Source organism: Bactrocera latifrons, unplaced genomic scaffold, assembly GCF_001853355.1.
Source record: "Bactrocera latifrons isolate USDA-ARS-PBARC rearing strain unplaced genomic scaffold, ASM185335v1 scaffold_213, whole genome shotgun sequence".
Lineage (NCBI taxonomy): Eukaryota > Metazoa > Arthropoda > Insecta > Diptera > Tephritidae > Bactrocera > Bactrocera latifrons.
This window is the reverse complement of record NW_017535664.1, coordinates 334234-361202: the sequence shown is the minus strand read 5'-3', so window position 1 is coordinate 361202 and position 26969 is coordinate 334234. Positions and strand designations below refer to the sequence as shown.

At 36.5% G+C, this 26969-nt stretch overlaps 2 protein-coding genes across 2 annotated transcripts; both read left to right on the top strand.

Moving 5' to 3' along the window:
• Positions 1 to 7757: 7757 nt before the first annotated feature.
• On the top strand, positions 7758 to 23172 carry LOC108968383. Its single transcript, XM_018932392.1, has 5 exons — positions 7758 to 7856; positions 15586 to 15871; positions 15928 to 16259; positions 20959 to 21047; positions 22409 to 23172. The coding sequence occupies exons 1-5, from the start codon at positions 7758 to 7760 to the stop codon at positions 22770 to 22772; spliced, it is 1170 nt and encodes a 389-aa protein (XP_018787937.1). The 3' UTR covers positions 22773 to 23172.
• A 2494-nt stretch (positions 23173 to 25666) lies between these two features.
• LOC108968385 (glycine cleavage system H protein, mitochondrial) lies at positions 25667 to 26969 on the top strand. The gene is made up of 3 exons (XM_018932394.1): positions 25667 to 26088; positions 26283 to 26558; positions 26616 to 26969. Exons 1-3 carry the CDS (start codon positions 25956 to 25958, stop codon positions 26711 to 26713), a joined length of 507 nt encoding a protein of 168 aa, XP_018787939.1. The 5' UTR covers positions 25667 to 25955; the 3' UTR covers positions 26714 to 26969.

Sequence of the window (26969 nt, the reverse complement as noted above, 5' to 3'; positions counted from 1 at the left end):
GTGTTCCGATTTAAAAAATTTCTTCGTGAATTGTAGTGAGGCCTAGGAAAATACTACCTTGTTAAATAATAGAAGATCCGATCCGAACATATTATATAAGTAAATAGCGTTGAAAGTTAAGAAATTAGAAAATGAGATATACATTTTACCCAAAGGAGACTCTACTTATTCCGTTAAAAGCAGCAAAATTTGCAAAACAAAAAAAACAAAAAAAAAAAAAAATTATCGAGTCAGAGGCTGAAAGATAAAAAACAGAAGTTGAAGAATCGGACTGCAGTTGCGTAACACTTTGAAAAAGTCCATAAAGGGTTACTTGGGTTTCCTCGGGCATTTTTTTAAACAATTTTTTCTCTTATAAAAAATTAAATATTTTAATAGAATTTTTTATTGTTACAAACATACACTATTAACACTGAAACTGTGAAATTTTTGGGAAAAAAAAATATTTTAAACTCGGTCATTGCGAGGCCATTTCCGATGACCCCTCAGAAAAGAGATGCGCGCGCTTTGGCAGGATAACTCCTTAGAGAACCATGTAAAGTGAAAAATAAGTGTTTCTGTTAAAACCTTAACTTAGAATTTGGACGAAGGAAAAAAACTAAAAATTGGATTTTTGGCAGACATTTTTACAAAAAACAAAAAAAAAAAAAAAAAACAATTTCAGTGAACATTTTTCGAAAAAGACCAGTGTAAAATTTCATGAAGATCGGTTGATTAGTTCGCGAGAAATCTAGCACACAAGTCCTCAAGGCTGTATCTCCGATATTATTACACGGGTCAACTTGAAAATTTAGGACAATATTCTAGAGGTACATATTTAATAATTTAATAAGACAATAAAACAGGAAAAAACGTTAACTTCGGCTGCACCAAATCCAAGTTCGTWTATATGCAGACAGACGTGCATGGCTAAATCGACTCAGCTCAACATGCTGATCATTTATATACGTATGTATAYACTTTATAGGGTTTCCGACGCTTCCTTTTGGGAGTTATCCTGTTCAGGGTRTAAAAATCGATTTTTTGAAACCCGTAAACTCATGAGAACCTTTACGCCATTGCAATCAAAGCAAAAAATTTCAAACACTCTTCAGCTTTGAAAAGAGGAAAACAAACACAAAAAATAGAAAAGAAAAATGGGTGATGGAATCCCGAGGAATTTATGGCGAAGGATACCTCAGAAGAACTTGGAAAAAAAGGCTAAAACAACTGCAGCTTGCACTTTTCTAACGGCTATTATCCATCTATTGAGATAATCTTGTCAATAAATAGATGCTCTGTCAATAAAGAGATGCTCTGTACCAAAGAGAACCGTAAGTGAGATTTAGTGAGCTCTTAACCGTCGGAAAGTTTAAGTCTCTAAGTGTTCTAAGTCCACGCGGTAAGGTTGAGAATCTTAACAGTTGTAGAGACTGTTTGGAAGAAAACGCGTTAATAAAACCTCGCCTCATTCTTGATTACCCCGTATTAACGAGATCAGACATTCAGCTTCACACAGTACTGTATATCAATTGCAGTACAAGTACACAACACACAACATATTGATTATGAAATTTTGATACCGAAACTCCTAGTTATATGGGGTTTGATTAATTAGAATTGAATAGTGTATCAACACACAGAAATTGATCCAATGTTTGTTAAGACGATACTATAAAAAAGGCTGAGTAGAAGGTTTCAACAACCATTGTTTTAATTATTAAAAAAGTATCACTGGTTTGGACGAAAGTAAAAGAGACTTTCTTCATTGGGAGTGTTTTAAACCCAGTGTACAATCCTGGGTAGGGATGTTTCGCCTTCAAACGAATGTTTTTTGGCTACCCAGAGGATACTTGGTGTAAGACCGGAAGTCGTGAGCTGCTTGAGCCATACGTAAAAGAATCGTTTCTGGCCACTACCAAGCGAATGGCGCTCAGAGAACTTTCTTCACTTATGTACACTTCTACACATGACTCCATCCTCAAGATAAAAGAAAGAAGAAGAACTTCAGTAATTACTACTGTGAGCATGGCTAGCCACGACACTCACACCCACTACACAAAATCTACAATAGGTGCGACTAACTGTGCGTGCGAAAACACTATTGTCTCATAGCTACGCTCATCCTCTATAAAATGACAGTGGTTGCGTTTTTGTTATCCATATGTCTACAAAATTTAATCACGCGCACTCAAAAACGAATTGTGAATATTGTGAGATTTAACTAAAAATGCATAAGATGAGGTCAAAAATTACGTAATTCCATGTAAAAAAGCAGAGCATGTATGAAAATGAATCTGTCATTTGGATTGGTTTGGATATAAGATATATTTCTTCGCTGCACAAAGCGGTAATTGGTACCGAAAGCAACATTGATGAACCTACCATCTGGAGAGCGGACTGACCGACTGAAATAAGCGCAGGAAGGAACAATGGACAATTACAGTRGGAACCAGAATCGGWTYRCAYTTGGCCCATCGCCAMAGTCAAATTGCTCAAATTATCCTACTGTTTCGTTTTTATCTGTATTCTCCAKATAAGGAATTTATTTTTGTTTCCTATCTTAAAAGAGCCACTTRCCGGGCAGTAAATTGAGTTAGATGRTTTAAAGAAGTTGGAGTAATGCTGGTCTAGTTTATCGATTTAAGAATTTGCCATCTTTCCAAAATTTTCGTTTTTCTCAYATCCCATTGCGCCTAAGTTACACATTACAAAAGTAGGTCCACCTCAGTTCGATTAATAGGTTAAGATTGTGCCACAAGGTTATATCTTTATCGAAAGCTAAGGTCAAGAGATAAGCTAAAAGCGTTGACCACGACCTGGAAATGTTGTATAATCGATTTTTGAAAGATAAGCGGTAGAATTTAATGGAATTTTATAAGCCTCAATTTCCCAATACAAGTTTATTGTACTAATACTTCATTCAAATATTTCTAGCATTGACCGATATACGAGGGTGGCCCGATAAGTMCTTAGAATAACCCGACATTTGCGGTACCATTGCAAGAGAAATTTAATTAATAAAAGTGTTAATCGACGACAAAAGTAGGATTCCAAGAAGAAACGGCTCTGCTGTTAGAGAAAAAATTGTATTTCCATCCTGACAGTGCGTCGGTTCACATTTGGCCCATCGCCACAGTCAAATTACTCGAATTATGGTACTGTTGTCTCATCGTCTTTATCTGAATTCTCCAGATAAGGGACTTATTTATGTTTCCTACCTTAAAAGAGCCACTCACCGGACAGTAATTTGGGTCAGATGGTTTAAAGAAGTTGGAGTAGTGCTACGATAAATGTATCGATTTACCATTTTTCCATAATTTTCGCTTTTCTCTCATACCCTAATTACAAACGTGTTAGAATTGTTCGAAGAAAAATTAAGCAAAAAAACTTGATTTAATAAATACCTCCAGTAAAATAAAAATAAAAATAAAACAAGTAGGTAAGGGCTAAGTTTGCGTGGAACCGAACATTTTATATCTTGCAACACGCCAGGATCAGGCGAAATACTGACCTGAAGATTTTCGTACTTTTTCCAAAGGCCTTTTTTTGACAGATCACGTGTGAGTTGTGTCCAGCTGACATTTTGTGTTTGTTCATTATTGTTTGGCATTTAATCATGGAAAGACTTACGTCTGAACAACGTTTACAAATCGCTCAACTTTTGATCAACATAATCGCCCTTCTAAGCATACTATTCACAACACCATCACCCATCTTGGGACCCAGCATTGGRTAATATTCGACCGAATAGACCACGTCCAGCACGCAGTGAAGAAAACATAGCAGCCGTAGCTGAGRGTGTACATGGAGACCGTGGAGAGTCGATTGGGCGCCATTCGCCACAACTTCGGCGGACGTTTGGAACGACTTGGCGAGATTTTAAATTGAAAATATACAAAATACAGCTTGTATAAGAACTGAGCTCGCTCAACATTCCCAAGCGACATCGCTTCGTTCTTTGGACTCTTGAAAAATTGTAAGAAGATCCGACGTTTTGTCGAATGATGCCGATGAGGACGTAACCATCAAAGAYGGCTGTTATCGCGCCATGATAACCGACTATTTGATACCTGAAATTGAAGCTCGCGATCTCGGCGACATTTGTTTTCAACAATACGGCGCCACTTCCACACTTCAGAGCAATCAATACATTTATTTATAGAACATTTGGGTGAGCAGATAATTTCACGTTTTGGGCTAATCGACTGGACACCAAGATCGTATCTAACGGCGGGATAAGGCCTGTGGGGATATATAAAGTCTAAAGTCTAAGCGGACAATCGCGCTTCGATTCGGGCATTGGAGYAAAACATCAAGCATGTTATTTACCATTCGAAATGCTCGAGTGAGTTATCGAAAATTGGACTCAACGGACGGACCATCTAAGACGTAGCTGCGGCAAAGTATGTAAGAGTATAAAAATACTAGCATTTGCTTACTTCGTAGTCATTGCCTTAAAATAAATGTTCCAAAATATGCTAAATATTTCAGAAATAGATCCATTGCTCAGTAACTAGCTTCGCTAATGCGCTAAAATATATTATTCCTCAAMTATTTGGCATAATATTTCGCTTGATAAGGGAATTAATTATGGTGCGGACAATAACGAATTTTTCTATAAGCAAAAATATACAGACGTATTTAATTATACACGCTACATTAGCAATAAGATATAACCAAATACCGTAACAAGTGCAACAACAAAAAGCACAGTTAAATGGTGAGGTAAGTTCTCTAAATTGTCCGTCCATAAGTCAAATGATTTGTATATACATGCTTATTTACATATGCCGATTCWAGCGGTATATTTAGTGGTGGTTGGTCAACCATAGAAATTATGGACGACGATCGAAGGAGACGTTGATAAGATAAAGAGTGCTGCTTTTGTGTCTTAATTCATATATAGTATATATATGTGTGTGTATGTGTATGTGTATGAAATGTTAATGTTAATTTTTTTTCTAGTAGCCGAAAAAATAAACCCATATCAATTGATAACACAAATTTCAAGAGATGCATGCAAATACATACATATGTACATATGTACATATAGGTATATAGGGTAGTTAATAAACATGATAGTTCAAAAATGTGGACTATCCACTTCGTCATTCGTCGACTAATTAAATGCAAAACATAGGTTTAAGAAATAAGAAAAAACAAGTAAGGAAGGCTAAAGTTCGCTGGTAAACAAACATTTTATACTCTCGCACCTTGCAAGAATCAAGACCGGCTAAGATTGTGTTCGAATTTCAGTAGTATATGAATCTGACATGTTGGCCGCTATTTCCGCGAGCTTGAATAGTTTTGGTGCGACATCATCTGATGAGTCGAAATTAGGAGTGTTCGAGAAAAAAGTTTCGCGGAACATTTATGGTCTCTTGCGTATGGCGAGTACCGCAGTTGGTGGAATGATGAGCTACTCGTATACGATATACGGCGAYATTAACATCAAGTGACAGTGTCTGCGCTGGCTGGGTCATATTATCCAGATGGAAGAAAATAATTCAGCATTGAAGACTTTCAATTCAGTACCCGTCGGTGGAAGCAGAGGAAGCGGAAGATCTCCACTCCGTTGGAGAGATCAGGTAKAGAGAGACCTGACGCAAATATCAGTTAACGTTGTCGCAAGTAACCTACTTTTCTTCACCGGAAACTAAACGCTTCAGAAATATAGCGATCCGGACTCGACGATCTCCATTACTTCATAGATATTTTTGACAAATTACCTTCCACTGTGGCGCATCCTTAACATCAAAATTMCTGGGACCGAGTCGACAAAACCAGCATATTTTTAGCCATCTTGCTTAAGTTCGTTCTTATGGAGGAACAATTCCAAAATATGATTTATTTTCTYAGTGCTGGTTTGGCCATTGCCGCGTACTCAAACAATGCTGAGTGAAGCTATCGCAAAACTGTCTAATAAGTTACGAAATCTAATGTTTCTAGTGAAACATAGCGACCGATCGCACTTACCCGACACGAGATACGTATTACCAAAGCGATCTCTTAGAAAATTAGTTGATTTCTTTCTTACTAGACCTTTTATGTTAAGTACGAGTATATCGCGATCTCRTATGGATATGAAGGAGTTTAGTCTGCTAGAATATCTATTTTRGTTTTGTGCGAGAAATCGGATCCTTGTTTTGATTTCAGTGGTGGTTTGACTTCATACACGCCATTCGCCGGAAGGAYGTAGTTATTGCTGTTAAAGATTCCACTCTGAATGGGGCTTAGTTCCTCTCTAAATTGGCACAATTCGAAATTGGTCGCATCCTCGCTGTAACGGAGGGAATGTTGTTAATGTCGTGAACAAAAGATATCCTTGAATCAACTTTCGGTTACCACAGTCATTTTCAGGTTAGTGCTCACCGATTTTTGTATTAATATTTGGGTACAGCTGACTTTCAGATCTAATWTCGACCAATGAGCTGATGATGAAAAGATATCACACCGAATTTTCGTCAAGATTTCCAACCGGAAACAGAGTCCACTGTTGAAATAATATGAATAAAGAAAGCTAATATATGGACCACCCTATTAAGTATGTATAAASACACAAATATTTTACATAAGTTAGCGGTAAGGACACAATTGAAGCGTAAAAACAYAACAACACGCTGATAACCGCTGATAACATCGTTCAACTGATAACAGTTCGAGAAATTATTTTCTATAGTCGTCATCGGCGCACTACCACCAATACAGTTCGCCAAATAGTTTGGTTAAAGAAYGAAAAAACGAACGATATTGAGCGAAAATCAAATTATATTCAACACGAGCACGAATACACCGATATGGATCGAGCAAAAATACAAATGAAATATATATTTACGAATATACTAAAATTTGTTTATGTATGTATGTATGTGGGAATGTGGGTACCTGGTAACCCCTACCCACCAACCCATATTTTGCAATGAGTTTATACAATTTTATTTGTTACTTTTCTTTGAGCGCCTCTCCCAAGCATAAAGCTACACCTACACACACACCCACAAACACATACGCCGCACACACACACATTCTAGGCGCTGAGTATACTAGGTTCTGGATAATTATTATTATTGGCTTTTTTTGTAAGGCACATTGCCAGTTGGCACACACCGTAATTCACCTGTAGCAGCTCTGGCTGTGGCCCGTAAAAAACCGACGCACACGTAACAGTCCAAAAACGAACGCGCAACGAAAAAGTACAACAAAACGCGCTTTTCCATTTACCACAAATCCCTCGGCATTGTTGTTGTTGTGCTATTGTTTAGGTATTTTTTTCAACGACCTTAGTTGCTTGGAGGCGTACGAGTGCGATACAGGAAGCAGGCGGGTGCTAAAGGCGATATGATAAATACAGTATTGTCGAATCGGGAAACACACGAGCGGCTTTTATACACCATAAAGAGTAGCACAATTCGCGCGTAATCGAACTCTGTTGATTACGAAACTATTATTAAAATTTTTGAATTTTTTTTTATCTCACTTCAAGTGCACACATTTAGGCATAGTCGGTGGCCTGTTTCACCAACGAGAAGTAGCGAGTGTGTGATCGAACGCAATTCCGTACGAAATTAAGAGTGAAGTGTCGTAATTTTAATATTAGCTCGATAAAAATTTGAATTTTATGCTCCGACATCAACGTTCAAACGCGTGTTATTTCGAAACTCCATAAATATAACTACATACATATAAATATACATTTATACAACTTTAAACAGGATTGTGGCTGTGCGTTCCGGGATAGTGACCAATTTTAACTCGTGATAACGAACTAGTGCAAGATGGCAGCAGGTGGCTACGGCGGTTACGGCAAGAGAAATCATATTAAAAATTTTGGTTGTCTGCGGACGATTGTGCTATGGGCTGGAATACTCAGTTTGGTGAGTACCGGGATGCAAACCRATGCTAAGATCGGATCGATCATGGTGATGGATTCAGTTAAATTTTTTGGAGGCGAAGAAAAACGTTAGGTTCGCCCGATCTTGGAGAGGTTGGAGGTTGGAGAGATTGCGTGCAAAATAGCAATATCGCAGTGAATCAGATGAATAATATAAAATCGGGTTGGTACTCTGAGACACGTCAGAGTGATTTTCAATTAAACGGTGATCCATTTCTAGGTTCCCCATCATTTTAAAGAAAAAAAAAAACACAGAAACTTCTTCTTAAATGTGGAATGTTTATTACAATTCGAAAGAACATTCTTTGGAATTTACTTTTTGAAGATTATCTCTTTTGAATGTTAGCTATGGCTGGTCCATCGGTTGAATCCAAATTTCAATGAGGCGCTTGAGCATTTCGACTGGTAACTAGCGAATGACACGCGGTGGTGTCTTTGACATAACTAGCATGATATGCAAGACCCCAGGCCTGAATCGAAACGGTATTGTCTGCATAGACTTYAGACTTTACATGTCCTCACAGGAAAAAGACTAACGGTGTAGCCAATCGACCAGCCCTAAATTACTGCTCACCGAAGTGTTCTCTCAATAAATCCATTGATTAGAAGTGGCGTTGTCTTGCTGAAATCAAATGTTACCGAGATCACGAGCTTCAATTTCAGTCATCTAATAGTCGGTTATAACGGTCGCTATTGACAGTTATGTTCTCACTGACATAATTTAGAAGAAATATRGACTGATGATTCTACCGGCTCATTAACCACACCAAACCATTGTTTTTTTCTGAATGAAATGGTAGCTCTCGAATCTTGTCAGCTAGCTCTTTGTCAGCTAACTCTTCGTCCAATTTTGCTTGTTTACATACCTATTGAACCAGAAATGGGCCTCAACGCTGAACAAAATTTGTCTCGAAAACGTTGGATCTTCTTGGAACTTTACATGAGCTCATAGAGCGAAGCGATGTCACTTRGAAGGTCGAGTGGCTTAAGTTCTTACACAAGCYGTATTTTGTAARTTTTMAATTTAAGATCTCGACGTAAAATGCGCCAAGGCGTTCAATACGTCACTTCGAGTTGCTGCGAATAATCGACTCTTCACGGTCTTCGTGTATACTCTTACTCTTACTCCAAGGGCTGCTATATTTTCCTTACTGCGTGCTGGACATGGTCTATTCGGCCGAATATTATCCAATAATKAATGTTGAATCTCAAGATGGGTGATGCTATTGCGAATAGTAGTTGCGAGTGCTTTCTAGAAATCTGCAAAATCACAYGATTTCAGTTAATCACTTATACTTTGCTATCAATAAGTTCAATCGAACCAAGCGGAACGGTGTTGTACCTATACTTAACTTAGAACTTATTTCTATTTTCTACTAAAATGCGTTCGTCACCCTCGATATCCAGCCAATACATACTCAWGTGATGAAGCGATGATACGCCCAAYTGGCTTAAGGTTCTAGGGTTTGGAGTCAGGCGCCACGTCGCTGACGGCCAGAACTAGGGTTAGATTAACAATGTGAACGAGGAAAGAAGATCCTTGGGGAGTTGAAAAAAGCGTTTTTCTACGCCAGTGAAGAAGAATGTAAACCGATGGATCAAATTGTGAAATATGAACAGGATAATACTTTTTTTGTAGTTGAGACGTGATAACTTTCAAGTCTCTCATGTTCCTACATATTTTGTCAAATTTTTGGCAAAATGATCCTAAAGATGATTTAAGTGTGACCACTTGCGGTAAGGCTTTGAATATTTTGATATACACTAGGTTCTAAAGGTTGAAGCATTATCAGAGTTAGAATACAACATATCAATACCCGTAAATAATCGACATTAGTGAAACAGCAATTTTTCATTTACTCACTCGTTACTAAACTTTTCAAGATAAGAGGCGCTTTGTGTTTACAAAAAGTTCTGGTTTGTGCAGAATTTAATTTTGCGAGATAATCTCAAAGAAAATTCAAATTGTATAGTCATGCTTATCCGTTCTCTCTTGTATACCTTTAGCTTTCGGATGCTCTAATGCTGATTTAACATTTCTATTTACAGAACACTGACTTCTTTGACTGTTCTCGTAACTTATGAAGCTACTTCAATGAAGACAATATTTATATAAAAGCAAAATGAAAAGTAGACGAAATATTGATTACTTTCCCTTCAGAAATACTTATCAGTGAACGAGAACTTTTGTTGAACTGGTGATTAATTGCTCTTCTGCTTTTTTACTATATTATTTTTGGTCTAATTGGACTTYAAGACAACAACTGGCAGTGAATCAGTGATTACTGCAAATACAAATGTAATTGCAAAAATATCACCAAATACTTTATCATGCCAAAAATGTGACTAAGAAAACCAGAATCTACATTGAACTTAAGGGTGATCCATTTCGAGGTTTCCTACCTTTTTAAAGAAAAAACAAAGAAACTTCAAATTCAATGTGGAATATTTATTATTCAAAAGAACATTCTTTGGTATTTATTTTTTGAAGATCATCTATAGCGCTTCGACTGGTAACTGGCGAAAGACACGCGTAATGTTTTGCTCCAAGGCCTGAAACGAAGCTGGATTGTCGACGTAGACTTTATACTTTACATGTCCCCACAGGAAAAAATCTAATGGTGTGATATCACACGATCTTGGTGCCCAAACGACTGGCCCAAAACGTGAAATATTCCGCTCAACGAAGTGTCCTCTCGATACATCCATTGATGGATGCATTGTATGGGAAGTGGTGCCGTCTTGTTGAAGCCAAATGTCGCCGAGATCACGAGCTTCAATTTCAGGCATCAATCAACGGTTGCAATTGATGCATACGTCCTCACCGGCATCATTTTTGAAGARATATGGACTGATGATTCCACCAGCTCACAAACCTCACCAAATCCTTATTTTTTTTTTGTTGGATGAAATGACAGCTTTTCAAACTGTTCAGGTCTTCCTCCGAAATGCATCCTCATCGCTGAACAAAAGTTGTTTCGAAAACTTTCTTTTTCAAGACCCCATAGAGCGAAGTCATGTCGCTGGGGAAGATTGAGTGGTTTCAGTTCTGGCTCAAGCTKTCTTTTGCACATTTTCAATTTAAGATCTCGACGTAAAATGCGCCAAGTCGTATCATACGTCACTTTGAGTTGYTGCTAACGGCACCTAATTGAATCTCCACGGTCTTCTTGTATACTCCCAGCTAAAGTTGCTATATTTTCTTCACTGCGTGCTATACGTGGTATATTTGGTCGAATGTTACCCAATAATAAGTGCTGGATTTCAAGGTGGGTGATGGTGTTGCGAATAGTACGCTCAGAAGGCCGAKTATGTTGATCATAAKTTGAGCGATTTGTAAATGTTGTTCAGGCGTAAGTCTTATTATGATGAAATGMCAAACAATACTGAGCAAAAATAAAATGACAGCGTGACACGACTGACGCGTGATCTGYCGAAAAAARTATATCTAAAAAAGTACCTCTACTTGGATCACCTTGACACGGCGTGCAATTGCAAAAATATATCCATATCCAGAAATGTGACTAAGAACTAGTGCCTAACAACTCTGAAGAGCCTGCCACTTATCAAGAAAATGACCGAAGCGCTTGAAAATGTACTCTGACAATCCTACAAATACAATTAATTCCACTAACATACACTGTACATACGTCCATACATACTATTGTTAATTTTGCCCAAAACTTGTCACCCGAATGAAATTGCATAAATAGTATATAATGAATCATATAAATAAATTTGCTGGCTAATAAAAATACTCGCGTTATTAATGACACTTCACCAGCGTTTACTCATGAACAAAAGGAAGGTATGCATTTGTTAATGTAGTAGATAACTTTCAAGTGCTGCAACGGACAATAAAAGAAAATTTATCGACTAAATAAACAAATTTTCATAGTACTTTTATTGCCAGTAAATCCAATGAACGAGCATGTGAATTCAATTACTCAATACAAATGAGAATGAGTCTTAAATGTGGAATTCCATTTTTGTGACATTATCTTAAGTTTTTTAGGCATATAATGGCTATGTGGAAACTTTCAATGATGGTGCAAACAATTAGAGAAGAACGAATTTCCGATGTAACCGAATATTTAATACTCTTACCAGGAGCAAAACTTTATTTTAATAATGTTACGAAAGAATTCAGCATCCATTCTGGAAATTCCTATATTAGGCACATACATATATACATACGTATATGGGAGATAGGGTTAGTATTGACCTGATTTGATTTTTTGGCAACTTCACATATCACTAACAGAAATATGAGTTTTATTAAGGAGTTATATGGGTTTTCACGTGTAAAAGAACAGCCTCTTTTCAACATTTTTTTTTTCATATAAATATGAAATATTTTATTAGAATTTTTTACTGTTACAAACATACATAYACTATTAACAAAGAAATGCTGAAATTTTTGGAAAAAAATATTTTAAACTCGGCCATTGCGACATTTCCGCAGATCTCTCGAAAAAAATGGGCCCCGTTGGCAGGATAACTTACAGGATCACTTAAAGTGAGTAGTCGAAAACACAGTTTCGAGAAAAACGCGTTTAAAGATGGCGCACTTAGTCTAGCTAGAATCCAGCGCACAAGTCCAGAAGGCTATATCTCCGAAACTATTACTCGGATCAACTTGAAAATTTAGGCCAATATTCTAAAGGTGTTGTAGAATTTAATAAGACAATAGAAAATTCGATTTTTTTGAACCCGGAAACCCATGTAACCTCTTAARGTATCTCACGTACTATCAATATGTGCGGCATAAAGGCAACCGGTTGTTTTAAAGTCATGACAATTGTTATGTATATGGCGGCTAGGGCACGATTTCTCATTTCATTAAGATATTTGCGGCATAAAGTCGGCCAGAAGTTTGAAAACCTTTCTCGTAGGTATATGGGGATTAAGAGAATTAAGTCTCTAGTTATTTGTCATTTGCTAAGGTAAACATTAAATTTGTAAATAAAATGTTACTACACTTGTGTACCCTATTTTACGATGATTTCTATAAAAGTGACAAGGTATTAGTCAAGATAAACAAATTATAAGCCCAAAATGGCAAAGAACAGATGATTCATAGTAAATTAATAGGCGTAGATGACATGCGTTTGCTTAACGTAGGYACATTTTTATAAATAGGCGAATATAATTTRTAATGATTTTTTTCATTGAGTTATAAAATTCATAAGAAATAAAAAATTCTCCCAAAAATAATCAAACTTCAACCGTTAATATGTTTTAAACGGTAGGGTTTACGAAAAAATCGTAGAGCATTCAATCTAAGGAACAAGATATTTTTTCATGTAGTTGGAAGCGAGATATAAATTTTTCAAAATTTGGCCAGAACTGGCTTATTTAAGCTTCAAGCAAAGCGTTTCGATAATATATAAATTAGAGATTCCTTAATCTTAGATCAATGCAGTGCCTCGGGCAGCGACACCTCGAATGATTCGTATGCTTATGTGCCTATTGTAGGGCTACCACCCTTTCGTTTTAGCTTGTGGCCGYGCCAATATTTTTGGCTAACTACGAGAAGGCACTTGCCGAAATAAATAAATAATTGTTGGAACATACGAGTATCTATTGTCTACTAAAAAAATTAACTGGCGCTTAAATCTTTAACAACTATACACCTGTCGAATTTGACGTAATCTGATCTGTCGACTAAAATCTGTAGTGTGATTGTCGAGCAATGAGTGCGCTAAAATAAAAAAMATTCTGGTCATCGTACTGGCTCACGATTAAAATTGATGTTTTGTTCTAGCACCAAACTGTTGAAATACTTTATCGCATAATCTGGATACTTCAGCTGATCTAGGGATGATAATCAGAGTTTTAAGAGTTAAATGATTTCAAATAAGCATGTGTTATCAGAGTCAACGAACTTTTGAGTATTAGGTAGACCTAAACACCTAATAGTTAAGTCAAAGTACAGTTGGTAAGGTCCCCTTAGGAATTTTCCTAAAAAAAAAAACTAAACTTTTGACTTCACTGCTCTTCCAAACTCTGTACCTCCCATGCTTAAAAGAGTACAATAAAGCCGAGTGTTCAAAGTCCCACCTTTGTAATCTTGAAGATTTTAAATTAAATAAGRAATTTTCAGACTTTTAAAAAATAAATTTTTAAATGTGTATTATAGAAAATTTTTATGTAATGAGATGTTTTCAACTAAAAAAATAATTTGTAATACTTATTACCGATTAATTTTTCGAAGATAGTGCTTTAAATTCGCAATAAAACCTGGAAACCCAAATTTTCGAAATCAGTTGTGACAGAAAATATTGACTGCCTACTACATCTCGATGTTTCGTGGATCGTTACTGATGCAAGAGTCAGCCTCTTTTTCTATACTGGCGTAGACAACTCTTCCGCGGTAATAGCCGACTTAAAACCAGCATACCAGTCGTTTCTTCTTTTCGCTATTTGGCGTCAATTCGAGTTATTAAGTGCAGCCAATGCAGCGTTTTCCACATGATCTCTCCAATAGAGTGGAGGTCTTTCTTTCCTTTGTTTCCAGTGTGGCAAGTACTGAATCGAAAACATTAAAAGCTGAAGTGTTTTTTTCCATTTGAACAACATGACTTAGCCAGCGTAGCCGATGTCTCATAATTCGCTGAACAATATCGTCATATATTTCGTACAGCTCATCGTTCCATCGACTGCGGTATAAGCTGTTGAAAATGCGCGATGGACAATAAATCTTCCGCAAAACCTTTCTCTAGAACACTCCTATATCAATGWCAATGTCCATGCCACCGCACCATGTAGCAGGACGGGAATACTGAGGTATTTATAGGATTTGGTGTTTGTTCATCGAGAGAGAGGGCTTTACTTTTCAATTGCCTATTCATTTCAAAGTAGCGCCTATTGGCAAGAGTGATTGGCATTGGATTTCAAGGCTGATATTTTGCTGGTGTTGGTGCTGGTTCCGAGATAAACGAAATCTGCTACGACTTCAAAGTTATGATTGTCAACARTGACGTGTGAAGTAAGTCGCAATAAATGAATGATGAAAGGAGATATTTCGTCTTGTCCTTGTTCACAAGTAGATCCATTTGCTTCGCTTCCTTRTCCAACCTGGATAAGCAGAACTAACGACGCGATTGTTATGGCCAATGATATCGATGCCATAGGCGGATGCTAGCAGTGGTACCCTTTTGTGGAGTATTGTACCTTCTGTCTAAAGCCTGACTTGGTGTCGAAATGTTCGGAGAGGCCCTATTCCGATCCTAACAGAACTTTTGGTGTTGCTAAACCTCAGCTTACACAGTATTAGCTTTGCGGGGATAGAGGTAGTTGATTTTTGTGCTATAGAAAGTGACTTTAAGTAGATGAAGAGGTGGAGAGTGTAGATTTTCCTTTGGTCAATAGTAGATTTTCCAGGTCTAAAGCTAGTAGATAGTTTCTACGTTGAGGCTTCCAAACTCAGAGCACAACCTCGCTAGGCGAATAGTATAAGTTTTCTACACATTCCGCACCTCTGGTGAACAGATGCTGCAATTAGACTTCAGCAAAACCTTAAACCGAACAACCGATGTCTCAAAATCATGAATATTAGTTTTATATGTGTTAGGCCAAGTTTTCACCTGATTTTAGACAGACAGATGCATGATTATTAAAAAAACATGTTCTCTTAATTTGTCTGCAATTAATTAGAATAAAAATAATAAAACTCAACGTTTTTTTCCTTATCCTTGATTTTCGAACAGATTCAGTCCCTGATATGGATGRGTCTCAACATAGTTGGAATAATCGCGTACACCTGCAATATGCCCATTAATAACTTATTTACTTATGGTTCACTGATGGCATATGTCTTCTACACACTTTACTTTAAAGGCAACTGCATACCCTCCGACTATCAGCAGTTCGATCGCACAATGTTGGATTCGGTGTCAACAGTGCTCTCACCAAAGGACATCCTGATTTGGAATTGCGTGTACCTGGCGGTGGCGTTATGCTGGTGTATTACCTCCGTGTTGTTGTTGTTGACAAGTGAGTTGCACAACTTTTAGCAGCGTTTTGATAATAATAAAGTATTTTGCATTTAGTGGTGAGAAAGGACAACATCACGCACACGATCATCGCCATTTATAGTTGGATCGTGGCGATAGCCTGCATAAGTTTGATGGACTTAGCGTTGGGCATTATCTTCGGCATTGATTATGGTAAATTCAATACGGCCGCTTACAATTATAATTTGTCCACCATAAATGCGGGCGCGATCGATCCACAAGCAGCACAATTGGTGGCTGGAGGCGTAGCGGCTATATCCTTGATGCTCATCTCATTCAAAGGCTTCATTTTGTGGCTAATCAATGTCGGTTTAATGTGTTATCTGCTAAAGCTTGTTGTCAGAATTTCCAAGGATAAGGACCACAATGTGAGTATGAAACCGTGATAAGTTAATTATTTTACTATGGTGTATATTCGTTACATTTGAACGGAACACATGTCTTGTTTTGAATGGTCACCAAAAACTTTCGATTCTATGAGCAAAAAATAATAAGACTTTGTTCATAAAAATTTTATAATTCTTAATTTATTATCAAAATCTTTGTCGACCCCCTCACTTGTGGCAACGTTTTTTCTAATCCTCGAAACAGTTATTTAAACCAATGTCCGSAATAGCCCTCAATGCGCGTAACGATTTACGTTTAATGTCTTTAATTGACTCCAGTTTCCGTTTGAGTTTACGGAATAGCCAGCAGTCACACGGTGCTAAATCAGGCGAATACGGTAGTTGCGGCACGATGTTGGTTAAAAATTTGGCGATAAACTCGCGAAGAATCAAGCAGTATGCGACGATGAATCATCATGGTGCAAAACTTCAGAGTTGTCGGCTCATAATTTCGGCCACTATATATGAGTAGTTTCGCGCGCCAGTTTTCGGGTCGTAAGCATAGATCCAAGACTCATCGCGATTAATAATACCTTTTATGGCATCCTGGTAGTCGGAAAGCATTGTTTTACAGATGTTAATGCAACACTGTTTCGAAAAATTGAATTCTTTTGGAACCAATCATGGTTTCACTTTTCTTAGGCCCAAATGATCTTTCCAAATTGTTTTCACCGATCCTTCCGATATTCCAAGGATGCTAGTAAGATCTCTGACTATTAGTCATCGCTTCTCAAGAACCAATTCCTTTATTTTATTGACGTGTTGATCTCCAGTTGATGTTGATGGCCGTTCTGAACGTATTTCTTTGTCAACGCGTTCTCGACTCTCCTTGAATAACTTGTACTAATCAAAAACTCTTGCTCGGGACAAAGAATTATCACGGAAATCCTTTTACAACATTTTGAACGTTTTGGCAACAGAAATTTTATTTCGCAGGCAATTTTTAATGGAATCTCTTTGTTGAATAATTTCATWCAACGTACAAATCGTCGAATGCCCTTAAGTATTTCAGAAAGACAAGTGTATACTAGACACTATTGATTATTTGAATGTGGCATTTGGCACAGATGTCACTGACARTCATACCAACCTAGAAAAAAATATTTCGACGAATGAGTTTTCGCGCGAAATTTGAAGTAAAAAGTCTTACTATTTTTTGCTCACAGTAATAAGTATTTTATTAGAGTTTGTTTATGTGTTTTTTCCTGTCAGTACTGGTCTTTGGTTTGGCACTTCTCAATCCGCTATTTGAGCTCTACTATTTTATCAAAAGTTTACATGTAAGGTGGAGCTTTCAAAGCTTCATAGTTGAATTCAACACAGAAAATTTTGCGAATACTTCATTAAATTGATATAACTATTTATTATTATTATTTTTATTTTTATTTATTGCAGTTACTTGTTCGTTTCACCACTCTCTAAGGTTGTCATAAAGTCACAGCTTTGCAAATTTGGAATAATATCCATGAATTGATTTTTAACATAACTTTTTTTCGATACTTCAAAAGTACTTAATAGAATTCTGTGCCGCAAATTCTGTCGATCTTTATCCACTGATACAGTTAATTTTTTATCCAGAAGTGTTTGAACAAAATAGACAGAAATTAAAGTAAATTTGCTACTCACTTTTGCTTTCTCGTTTTTTTTTTTTTGGAATAAAGTTTCACAGGGAGACAAATATTTGCCGATTCTTGCATATTCAATTTYATTATAGGATATTATAGTTAATTACGGTAATCTACCTGTAATATGAAGATATGACACACTTCACTCTAAATCCAGAAAACTGCAAAGAGACTAATATGATTTATACGCCAAGGTTACAAAAATGTTCGGCGATAAACAGAGCCTCTGAGCTATTCTTAAGTTATTAATTKAAATAACGAAATAAATGTGTGATTAGTTGGCGAATAGTGCTGATCCATTGGTATTACTTATAGAAAAATAAATTCAAGTTAAACTTTTATTTATTACCAACATCTACTACAACATCCACGTTCATAAGTATGTACATACATACGTAGTATGTTTTACATACATTAAGTACCAAAAACCCCAATATTATCATATTGCGCATCAAAAGTTTATTTTGTAAGGAAATTACGCTTGCTTTAAGACCTGTATGGTAAAAATTATATTCATGCATGCATATATGGTATTTAAAAAAGAAAAGTAAATATGTGTTTTGGTAATTAATAATAAAAAGCTATGGTTCTTATAAGAGAATAATACAGCAATAGTCCGATAACAAAAATTGCTCGACAATAAATATTTGCATTATTCATAGAAACATGATCACATATTCATAGATATACATATGTATATATATATGAACATGTATATGTATGATATATTGTATTATTGTACATTTAAAACAAGAAAAAATGTTAACTTCAAAGGCAGCGAAGCTAATATACCCTTCACAGGTGCATTTCTTTTAGTAACTATGTGTTCAGTTTATTTGAAAGCTATATACATGCTATAGTAATCCGATCTGAATAATTTTTTCGGAGATTATATTATTACCATAAGCAGTAATCCATATCAAATTTCGTGAAGATGCCACCTCAAATGCGAAAATTTTCCATACAAACTCTTGATTCCGATCGTTCGGTTTGTAGGGTAGCTATATGCTATAGTTACCCGATCTCAACAATTTTTTCGGAGATTACATTATTATCTTTAAAAAAAACCTGTGCCAACTTTTGTGAAGATACCACGTCAAATACAAAAGTTGTCCATACAAGAACTTGATTCCGATCATTCAGTTTGTATGGCAGCTATATGCTATAGTTAACCGATATCGGCCGTTCCGACAAATGAGCAGCTTCTTGAAGAACAACTGACGTTGGCAAAATTTCAAAATGATATCTTAAAAACTGAGGGACTAGTTCATATATATACAGACAGACGGACATGACTAAATCGASTCAGCTCAACATACTGACCATTTATATATAGACTTTATAGGRTCCCCGAAGCTTCMTTCTGGGTGTTACAAATTTCKCTGACAAACTTAATATACACTGTTCAGGGTATAAATATCTACATATATGCATACATTCACACATTAATTATATACATACATGAAGGAGTTCAATATCCGCCCAAAATGTATCATGTTATTGCGATCTTTTTTGAAAGCTGATTTATCAAAATTAATTAGTGATAAATCCTAGGTTCGGCTTTATTTATTTTTACCAATGTTCAATATTTTTCCAATTAATTTTCAAATTTTACGATATGTCGATATTTTAATCAGTCTATATGCATATACATACATATTTTCTATGAGATTTTATATGAACCCTTATATAAAAGTAATGAAATAGTTGAACAAATACAAATAAATATTAGAGAAGGTTTTCCTATATACATTGTAACAAAGAAGTATCCGGAAATTGTAGATAAAACTAAAAATATTTAATTATTSATCAATATTTATTACACTTATGCCAACGATTTTTCCTCTCCTCGAAACACAACACTTTTCATAAGCACTTCAAAGCCTTCAGCTCCTTCGGTGAATTTCGCTTTTTCGCGTCAATTTCAGTTTGGAGAACAAGAATAAATCACATGGAGTCAAATCTGGTAAATACAATCATTAATCGATGGTATTCATTGTGTTCTTGGTTACAATCGTGGCTCGATACGATGGTGCATTATCGTCGTGTAAAATCCTTGAATTGTTCTTCCACGCCACGTTCTTCAGCCGTTTTTGACGGATGTTCTCACGCAAACGCGCCAAAGCGGCCAAATATAACTCCTTATTGACCGTATGTCCCTCAGGAACAGATTCATGATGCACCAAACCACGAAATCGAAAAAGTCAAYGAGTATCACTTTGATATTTGAGCGGGGTTGTTTATTTTGTTTTCGGCATTCCAATGAATGTTGACTTGTTTGCATGCCAAACTCAAAAACCCATGTCTCAACGATAGTTATAATGCTCTCCATGAATGTGGGACCGGAATTCCCATGATCAAGCATGTCCAACGGGACGGACCTGTTTTCGGTACTCATTTTAAAGAAAATTATAGCTTTATTGTGTTGAGTTGAGCGAGAACGCGTTTCACACCGAAAATATCCACCAAAATCAATCGAACGTACTTGCGAGACATACCAAGCTCTCTTGCCATCTCTCTAATACTATCCTAGCGACTTTCAAGTGCCATATCCTTCACTTTTTTAAATATTTTCCTCAGTTGAAGATGTCGAAGGTGGTCCAAAACGAGGCATGTCTTCAACAAACAACCGTCACTGTAAGCCTTTTTCAACATTCGCAATGATTCCGCTTGCGAAACTTGGCTAGAAATACAAAATTTCAGGCAAATTCTTTGTTCGATATTTTCATCCATTGCAAAAATCGCAAGGTGCTACTGAGGTGTACGGACATAAGCAGCTGCTGTAAGTAAACTGGTTAACAGATCACGCTCATATTTGGCACAGTAATTAACGACAGTCTAATCAACTTAGAAATTCTTTTTTTTTTTTTATAATATTACTTCCTAGGGGTATTTAAGTCCATTTTCCGGTTTTTTTTTTTTTTTTGTCACAATGAATATAAGTACTTTTTAATCCATGAATTCGATGGTTAAGTTTTTGGCTTACCCTAATAAAAGCATAAGTATATTTTTGAAATAAAATTACATTTTATTTTTCTCTATCTTTACATACACAGGATACCTTATTCATGCCCCCCATGACTGAGARGGACTCCGATGATATCATATCAAACCGTCCGCCGATTAAAGCTTATGAGGAAGACATGTAAGTATAGTTTATTTCATTATATTGTAAAATAGTTAATTWATTTATGTTTAAGTAATTTAGAGTAATTCATAAGAGCAAGCCAAATAAAAGTTCAGATACCAGTTTTATCTAGGCACAACATGCCATAGTCGAAGAGTAAAGGAATACATTTTTTTTACTGAAATCCTCTCAAAGCTCTCTCCAAGACAACCCGAAGTAATTACTATGTTTCTAACTTAATAAAAAATGGCAGTATTAGTCGATTACTTTTACCGATATCTGCCTTTGCTATAKAGTTTTGACAAGTAATTGAAATTCTCTACTTCATTCCCAAGTTTTTTGAGTGAACAAAATTATACAACTGAATTGGCATTTATTAGCGAATGCCTCGCAAAAAATACATATTACGAGTATTTAATCAAGCTTGAGAAGAAGTAAGATCAGCTCAGGTCTCTACAACTCTAGTTTAAGGTAGCGGGCGACTGGAAACGGGAAGAATAATGTAAAAACATGAAACAATTCTTTAGTTTTCATTTTGTTCCCAAGCAAGGTTGAATGGCGAATGTTTCCCATACAGAGCTCTCCGTTAAGCTTTGCTTTAGGCTGCTGTATCACTGTAGTGTTTTTCAGACAGCAATGTCTGTCATTAAGGTAACTGTAGACGTATTGCTCCTACAAGCAGCTCTTTCAAGGAGTTGAGCATTCCATCCGGTCGATCAAGTTCATATGTTACTGCGAGATCCTTATCGCTTTGGGTTTGGACRTGGTAAAATTAGTACCGAAGACGATGAACGCAGTGGACGCCCTAAAGAGGCTTTTACCGACGAAAACATCAAACAAGTCCACAAAAAAAGTTTGGATAACCGTAGAGTGAAGTTGTTCGAGATAGCAGGTACTCTAAAGATATCATCACATCATTCACAAATATATATATTTTAGTGAAAACTCTGAGCAAAATGCGTACCTCACGAGCCAACTTTTGACTAAATCGACGATGAGTTGATGATTCCGAGTAGTGTTTAGAGATGTTCAAGTGTAATAACTCTGAGTTTTTGYATCGATATATGACAACAATATCGTKTCCGTCGGCGAAATCGCCATAAAACACAATGCACCGTGTCACAAGTCAGTGAAGTGATGGCAAAAATCCACAAATTTGATTATTTCCTGATTGGATCTGGATGATTTGATAGACTTCGAAGGCAACCTATAGCACCCTATAATTTCTCTTAAGTAATCTGCTTAATATTCGTTATTTATCTCTCGGTAGTAGAATATGCAATCAACTATATTATCATAAGAATCTCAAACGCTTAATAATATCTGATATTTTTCTTAATAATCCTCTAATTTCTTCTATTGTTTCATTTTGTAAACAGCACAACCAAAGTCTACACTAATGACGCCTTTGTGCCGGACAATCGTTCAGTGGTCACCGTCGAATTAAATCAAGATGCTTTGGCGCGAGCTGCACGCATGTCGTCCGATATCTTAGCGCAAGGAGCACGCTTCCGTAATGTGGACTCTTATCAACAGTATCCGCCACTACGGTTAAACAACAACAATAATATTGCTGCCAATAACAACAATCACTTCGTCAAACAAGCGTCAATAAATGACAACGTTACTGTCATAGGAACAGCAAGTTCACCGGATGTGATATCACCCTATCCGGTACCGGATTATACGCCACCAATGTCGCGCGCAGCTAACGGTGGAATACACAGTCAACGCTACCAATGAATGAGTGCGTGCGAATGAAGTTCGCTCGAAGAAACACTGCATATCACTTCATTGCGTCAATTAAATTAGCTTAAATTAAGTGCCATCCATTAGTTTCATTCCGTTATAATAATTTACCTTAACTACATGTATATTTTTTGGGCAGTGTGAGTGCTGCTCAGCGTTCGATTATAGTAGAACGCCGCCATTGCATCTCGCTCTCTAAATCTGCCTCCGCTTTTAACTATATATCATCAATTCGGCAACACTTCCCTTTTAAATTCACTTGTTTTCCTCAGCATATATACATATGTAGATKCATACATACATACAAACGCAGCAATGAACCTATTTTTAGAATGTATTTAATTGTATACTTTTATTTATGCAATTGTAAATAATAAATATACGCTATTGTAAATACTTTATAAACCGAAAATTATTTCAACAAKGGAGTACCAGCAATCAAGGCATTAACTGCGTATCRCATATCGGCCAGAAGCAGGGRAAAGTGTTGTCAACAACATCAATTCTACTGGGTGTCAGGCCGGTCGATATCACGGGCAATGCCTAGATTGCCTAGAATGCTGTATACGACGATCTGGACTGTAGTATGGTAAAGAAAATCAAAACCCGATGAAACGGAAGTACACAAAATTCCGTGTTACCACTCTATAGAAGAGACTGTAGGAACACGATCGGAATACTAAGTCATCACTGTCTGGTCGCGACACACGCCCGCAGAATGGGACAATGGAKCAACTCTTGTGCACTTGTCCCGAATTGGCAAGGCTACGCTGTAAGTCTCTGGAGTGGTAATGATAATGAGGCCGCAGYGTTTCTTAAAATTCGCGTCAAGCGCAGTCATCCTAGAGGATGACTACTACTCATGGACCTAGCAACTGAACGCCATCTGGTATCGTAAAGGACTATGCGTGGATTATTGGCCTACCAGATTTACCTAAACTAACCTAATCTAGGGGAAGAGGTGACTTCAAGTATATAGTAAATTTCTCTTCAACATAGAACTCCACTGGTATTTCTCTTCTACACCTTGAAACTCGAAAACATTAAGAGATGAATACTCATATATCCTTTTTGTTAGGCTAAACTTCTAAATTGTCTACTCGGTTCAAATTAATACTAGACGATAAATTATATTATATTACGGAGCCAAACAAATTTTTATAGGTCTTTGAAGCTCAGATCGAGAAAAGGGAGTTGTGACGTAGGTAAGTTTAAGAAAATTATCTTTGCGATTTTGAGTAAATCGAACTAATCCCTTGAATGTTTATGCCGATGATATCTCCGTCTTCACCATACTTCTCAAGATAGAATTTTGTGACAATTTCCCTTTCTGACATTTCAGCTGAATATCTAACAGTATAAGAAATACGTCGACTAATTTAGCCTTGAACTGGCAAATCTATTCCATCTTCAATCTCATTTTCAATCGTACCGCATGATTACCGATCGGACCACGTCCAGTTAGAACTCCTCTTACGATTTACTTTGGCCCTGAAGGTTGTTGTGACTGCAAAGTTGTTGGTGGCTGATTAGCGTTTGCCGAGCTAGCCTGACTATCCAGTAGTGAACCACGAGAAGCCAGCGGAACTCTTACGCGGTCCCATTTTATTGATGGTGAGACTTAAATATCTGTCCTAGCATGAACATTAACCTTGCAATTTCCTTAAATTCCACTGTGGCGACGCATCAAAACCAGTTTTATCATGAAGTAGATTTACTGCAACCTTTTTTCCACTTGGAAACCTCTACAATGGTCTGGTAGACTGAAACTGGAGTTGGTAGATACATCCCGGCAGTATGCCGGTTGACCATTCCTACAGAAGATTTGGATTGAGCGGTTTTATCTTACATTATGTTAGTTCAATATAAGTTACCCTTACTGAACTGCATTGAAACTCGGTGGTTATGGGACAAATAAAAATAGTTGGTTCAATGCAGAATATTTTTTGATGATGGTATATAGCGGAAAGTATGTGTCATTTATGAACAGGTTTGTTATTATCCGAAAACTGGTTGGAAACTTCAAACTATCATTCGAAAATAATTCAACTATGTAAGGCTAAGCTAAATTCAGTCGAAAAGTGCAGCATAATCAAGACATTACAGCGGTGAACATAACGAACCAAGATTAATTTGCAAAGTGTGAAAAAATGGTCCAGAATTAAAGAAATTTAGTGTTATTTTGGATTACCAATATTATAATTCAAGGCATCTGCATGTTAATTGGGTATGTATGTATTATTTCTAAGTAAACAAGTGCTATTATAAATTTCCACTGTTGCTGACTTTATTTCATAGTAAATTATAAATAGTCGAACTGATAAGATGGACATGGTTACTGAGGCTGGGCCCCCTGCTGAGCTGACACACATTATCAGTATCTGTACTGATGCTCACATTTAGCAAAAATTCTCATAGAGGTTAGTTAGTTTATAAATGCTAATGTAAATAAATCAAAGTTATATAAATGCATATTTKGCTATAAATATACAGTGTTTGGGCATTGAAATATGAACGATAGTAAACGAAAGTCTTTATAATGTACATACATACATATATTAATTAGAGACCTTTTTTAAAAATATACAAAATAATATTAACTTAGGACAAAGATAMAAAATACTTCTACTGAAGAAAGTAAGATATTATTTTTTCAAAATATCGGAWGTCGGTTAAGGTAAGTAATTATCAGTATTAATCATAAATAAATTACTTGTAATGCTTCCCTTAATAATATTTTATATTGTCTTATATTAAATCGGTACTCTACAATAATGATCTTAAAATTTCAAAACAATTTTGGAATTAAAAAAAAAAGTATTTTTTAAATATAAACACACTGGCAACTCTTTGCGTATTTAAGATTTCTGACATTTCTCATTTGATTGTAGGCTTTACCTAATAACTTCACTGGTGGTACAAGTGGTATTGTTCTAGCTATTTTATTTTGTTTGTAGCGGCAATAATCGTAATATTGAGAGCTACACTGATAACCTTTGCCATCGGCGAGACGTCCACGAGGTTGYCGCAAAATATTTGATTCAATAATTTGGTGATAACCCCAATTGTCATCGGCAAAAATCGACCATTTTAATAGTGGACGTGAAGCGTACCGGACGCACAAGAACGGTAATACCGGCTATTCAACTTGGTGAACAAGCATCCATTACAGCTAGAATGGYTTCGATTACAAGATTCGCACGTTTCGGATTACAATTCACAAGTGTGGCTGCAAAGACATTGCGTGTGGTGCCCAGCCCACAATGCCAGCATTGGCGTGCTTTTAACGTAAGCAGTTTGTTGTTGGCAGGTAAGAAGTAATAAAATTTGTTTTATAGAAGCAATTTATGCAACCAATTTGCCAGTATCAATATGATAATAGAGCAAACAGCTGTTATTACAGTGCAATGCAAACTGCTCTTGTGTAGATACGATATGGTTGTGGTGTTGCCACTACAAATTTCAAATCGTTTTACTAAAATATTTATAAATTCAAATCGTCAGAACGTCGCTACACGGAAAAACACGAATGGATTTCTGTGGAGGGCACAACAGCCACTGTGGGCATTTCTGAGTACGCACAAGACGCACTTGGCGATGTAGTCTTTGCACAATTGCCAGAMCCCGGCACAGCTCTGCAGCAGAGCGATGAATGTGGTGCTTTGGAGAGTGTGAAAGCAGCCAGTGAGGTGTACTCACCGTTGAGTGGCAAAGTAACTGAAAAGAACGACGAAGTTGAGGAGACACCCGGTTTAATTAACAGCAGTTGCTACGACAAAGGTAAATATAATTATAATAATTTGTTTATATGAAAGTAAATAAATACTTTTCTTCTAGGCTGGCTCTTCAAGCTGACTGTGACAAATCCTGCAGAAATTGAGAAGTTGATGAGTGAGGAACAATACAAAGAGTTTCTCAAAGCTGCTGAACATTAGTTGTTAGTGACCACGTGATGTTTCAAGCCAGTCAATGCCTTCAGTGAAACGACAAACATTTTTTAATTTTTCTCGGTTAAGCGGGGTTTTAATCAACTYGGACTCTAATTTATACCAATACATCTTATAGTATATTTAATTTTAGCTTTAGTTTACGTATTGGTTGCTATACGCCTAAAATCACATTTATTATATTGTAAGCATTTATGCGTTTTGGGCGGGCATAATTTAATAAAATTAAGTAAAAAATTGATAA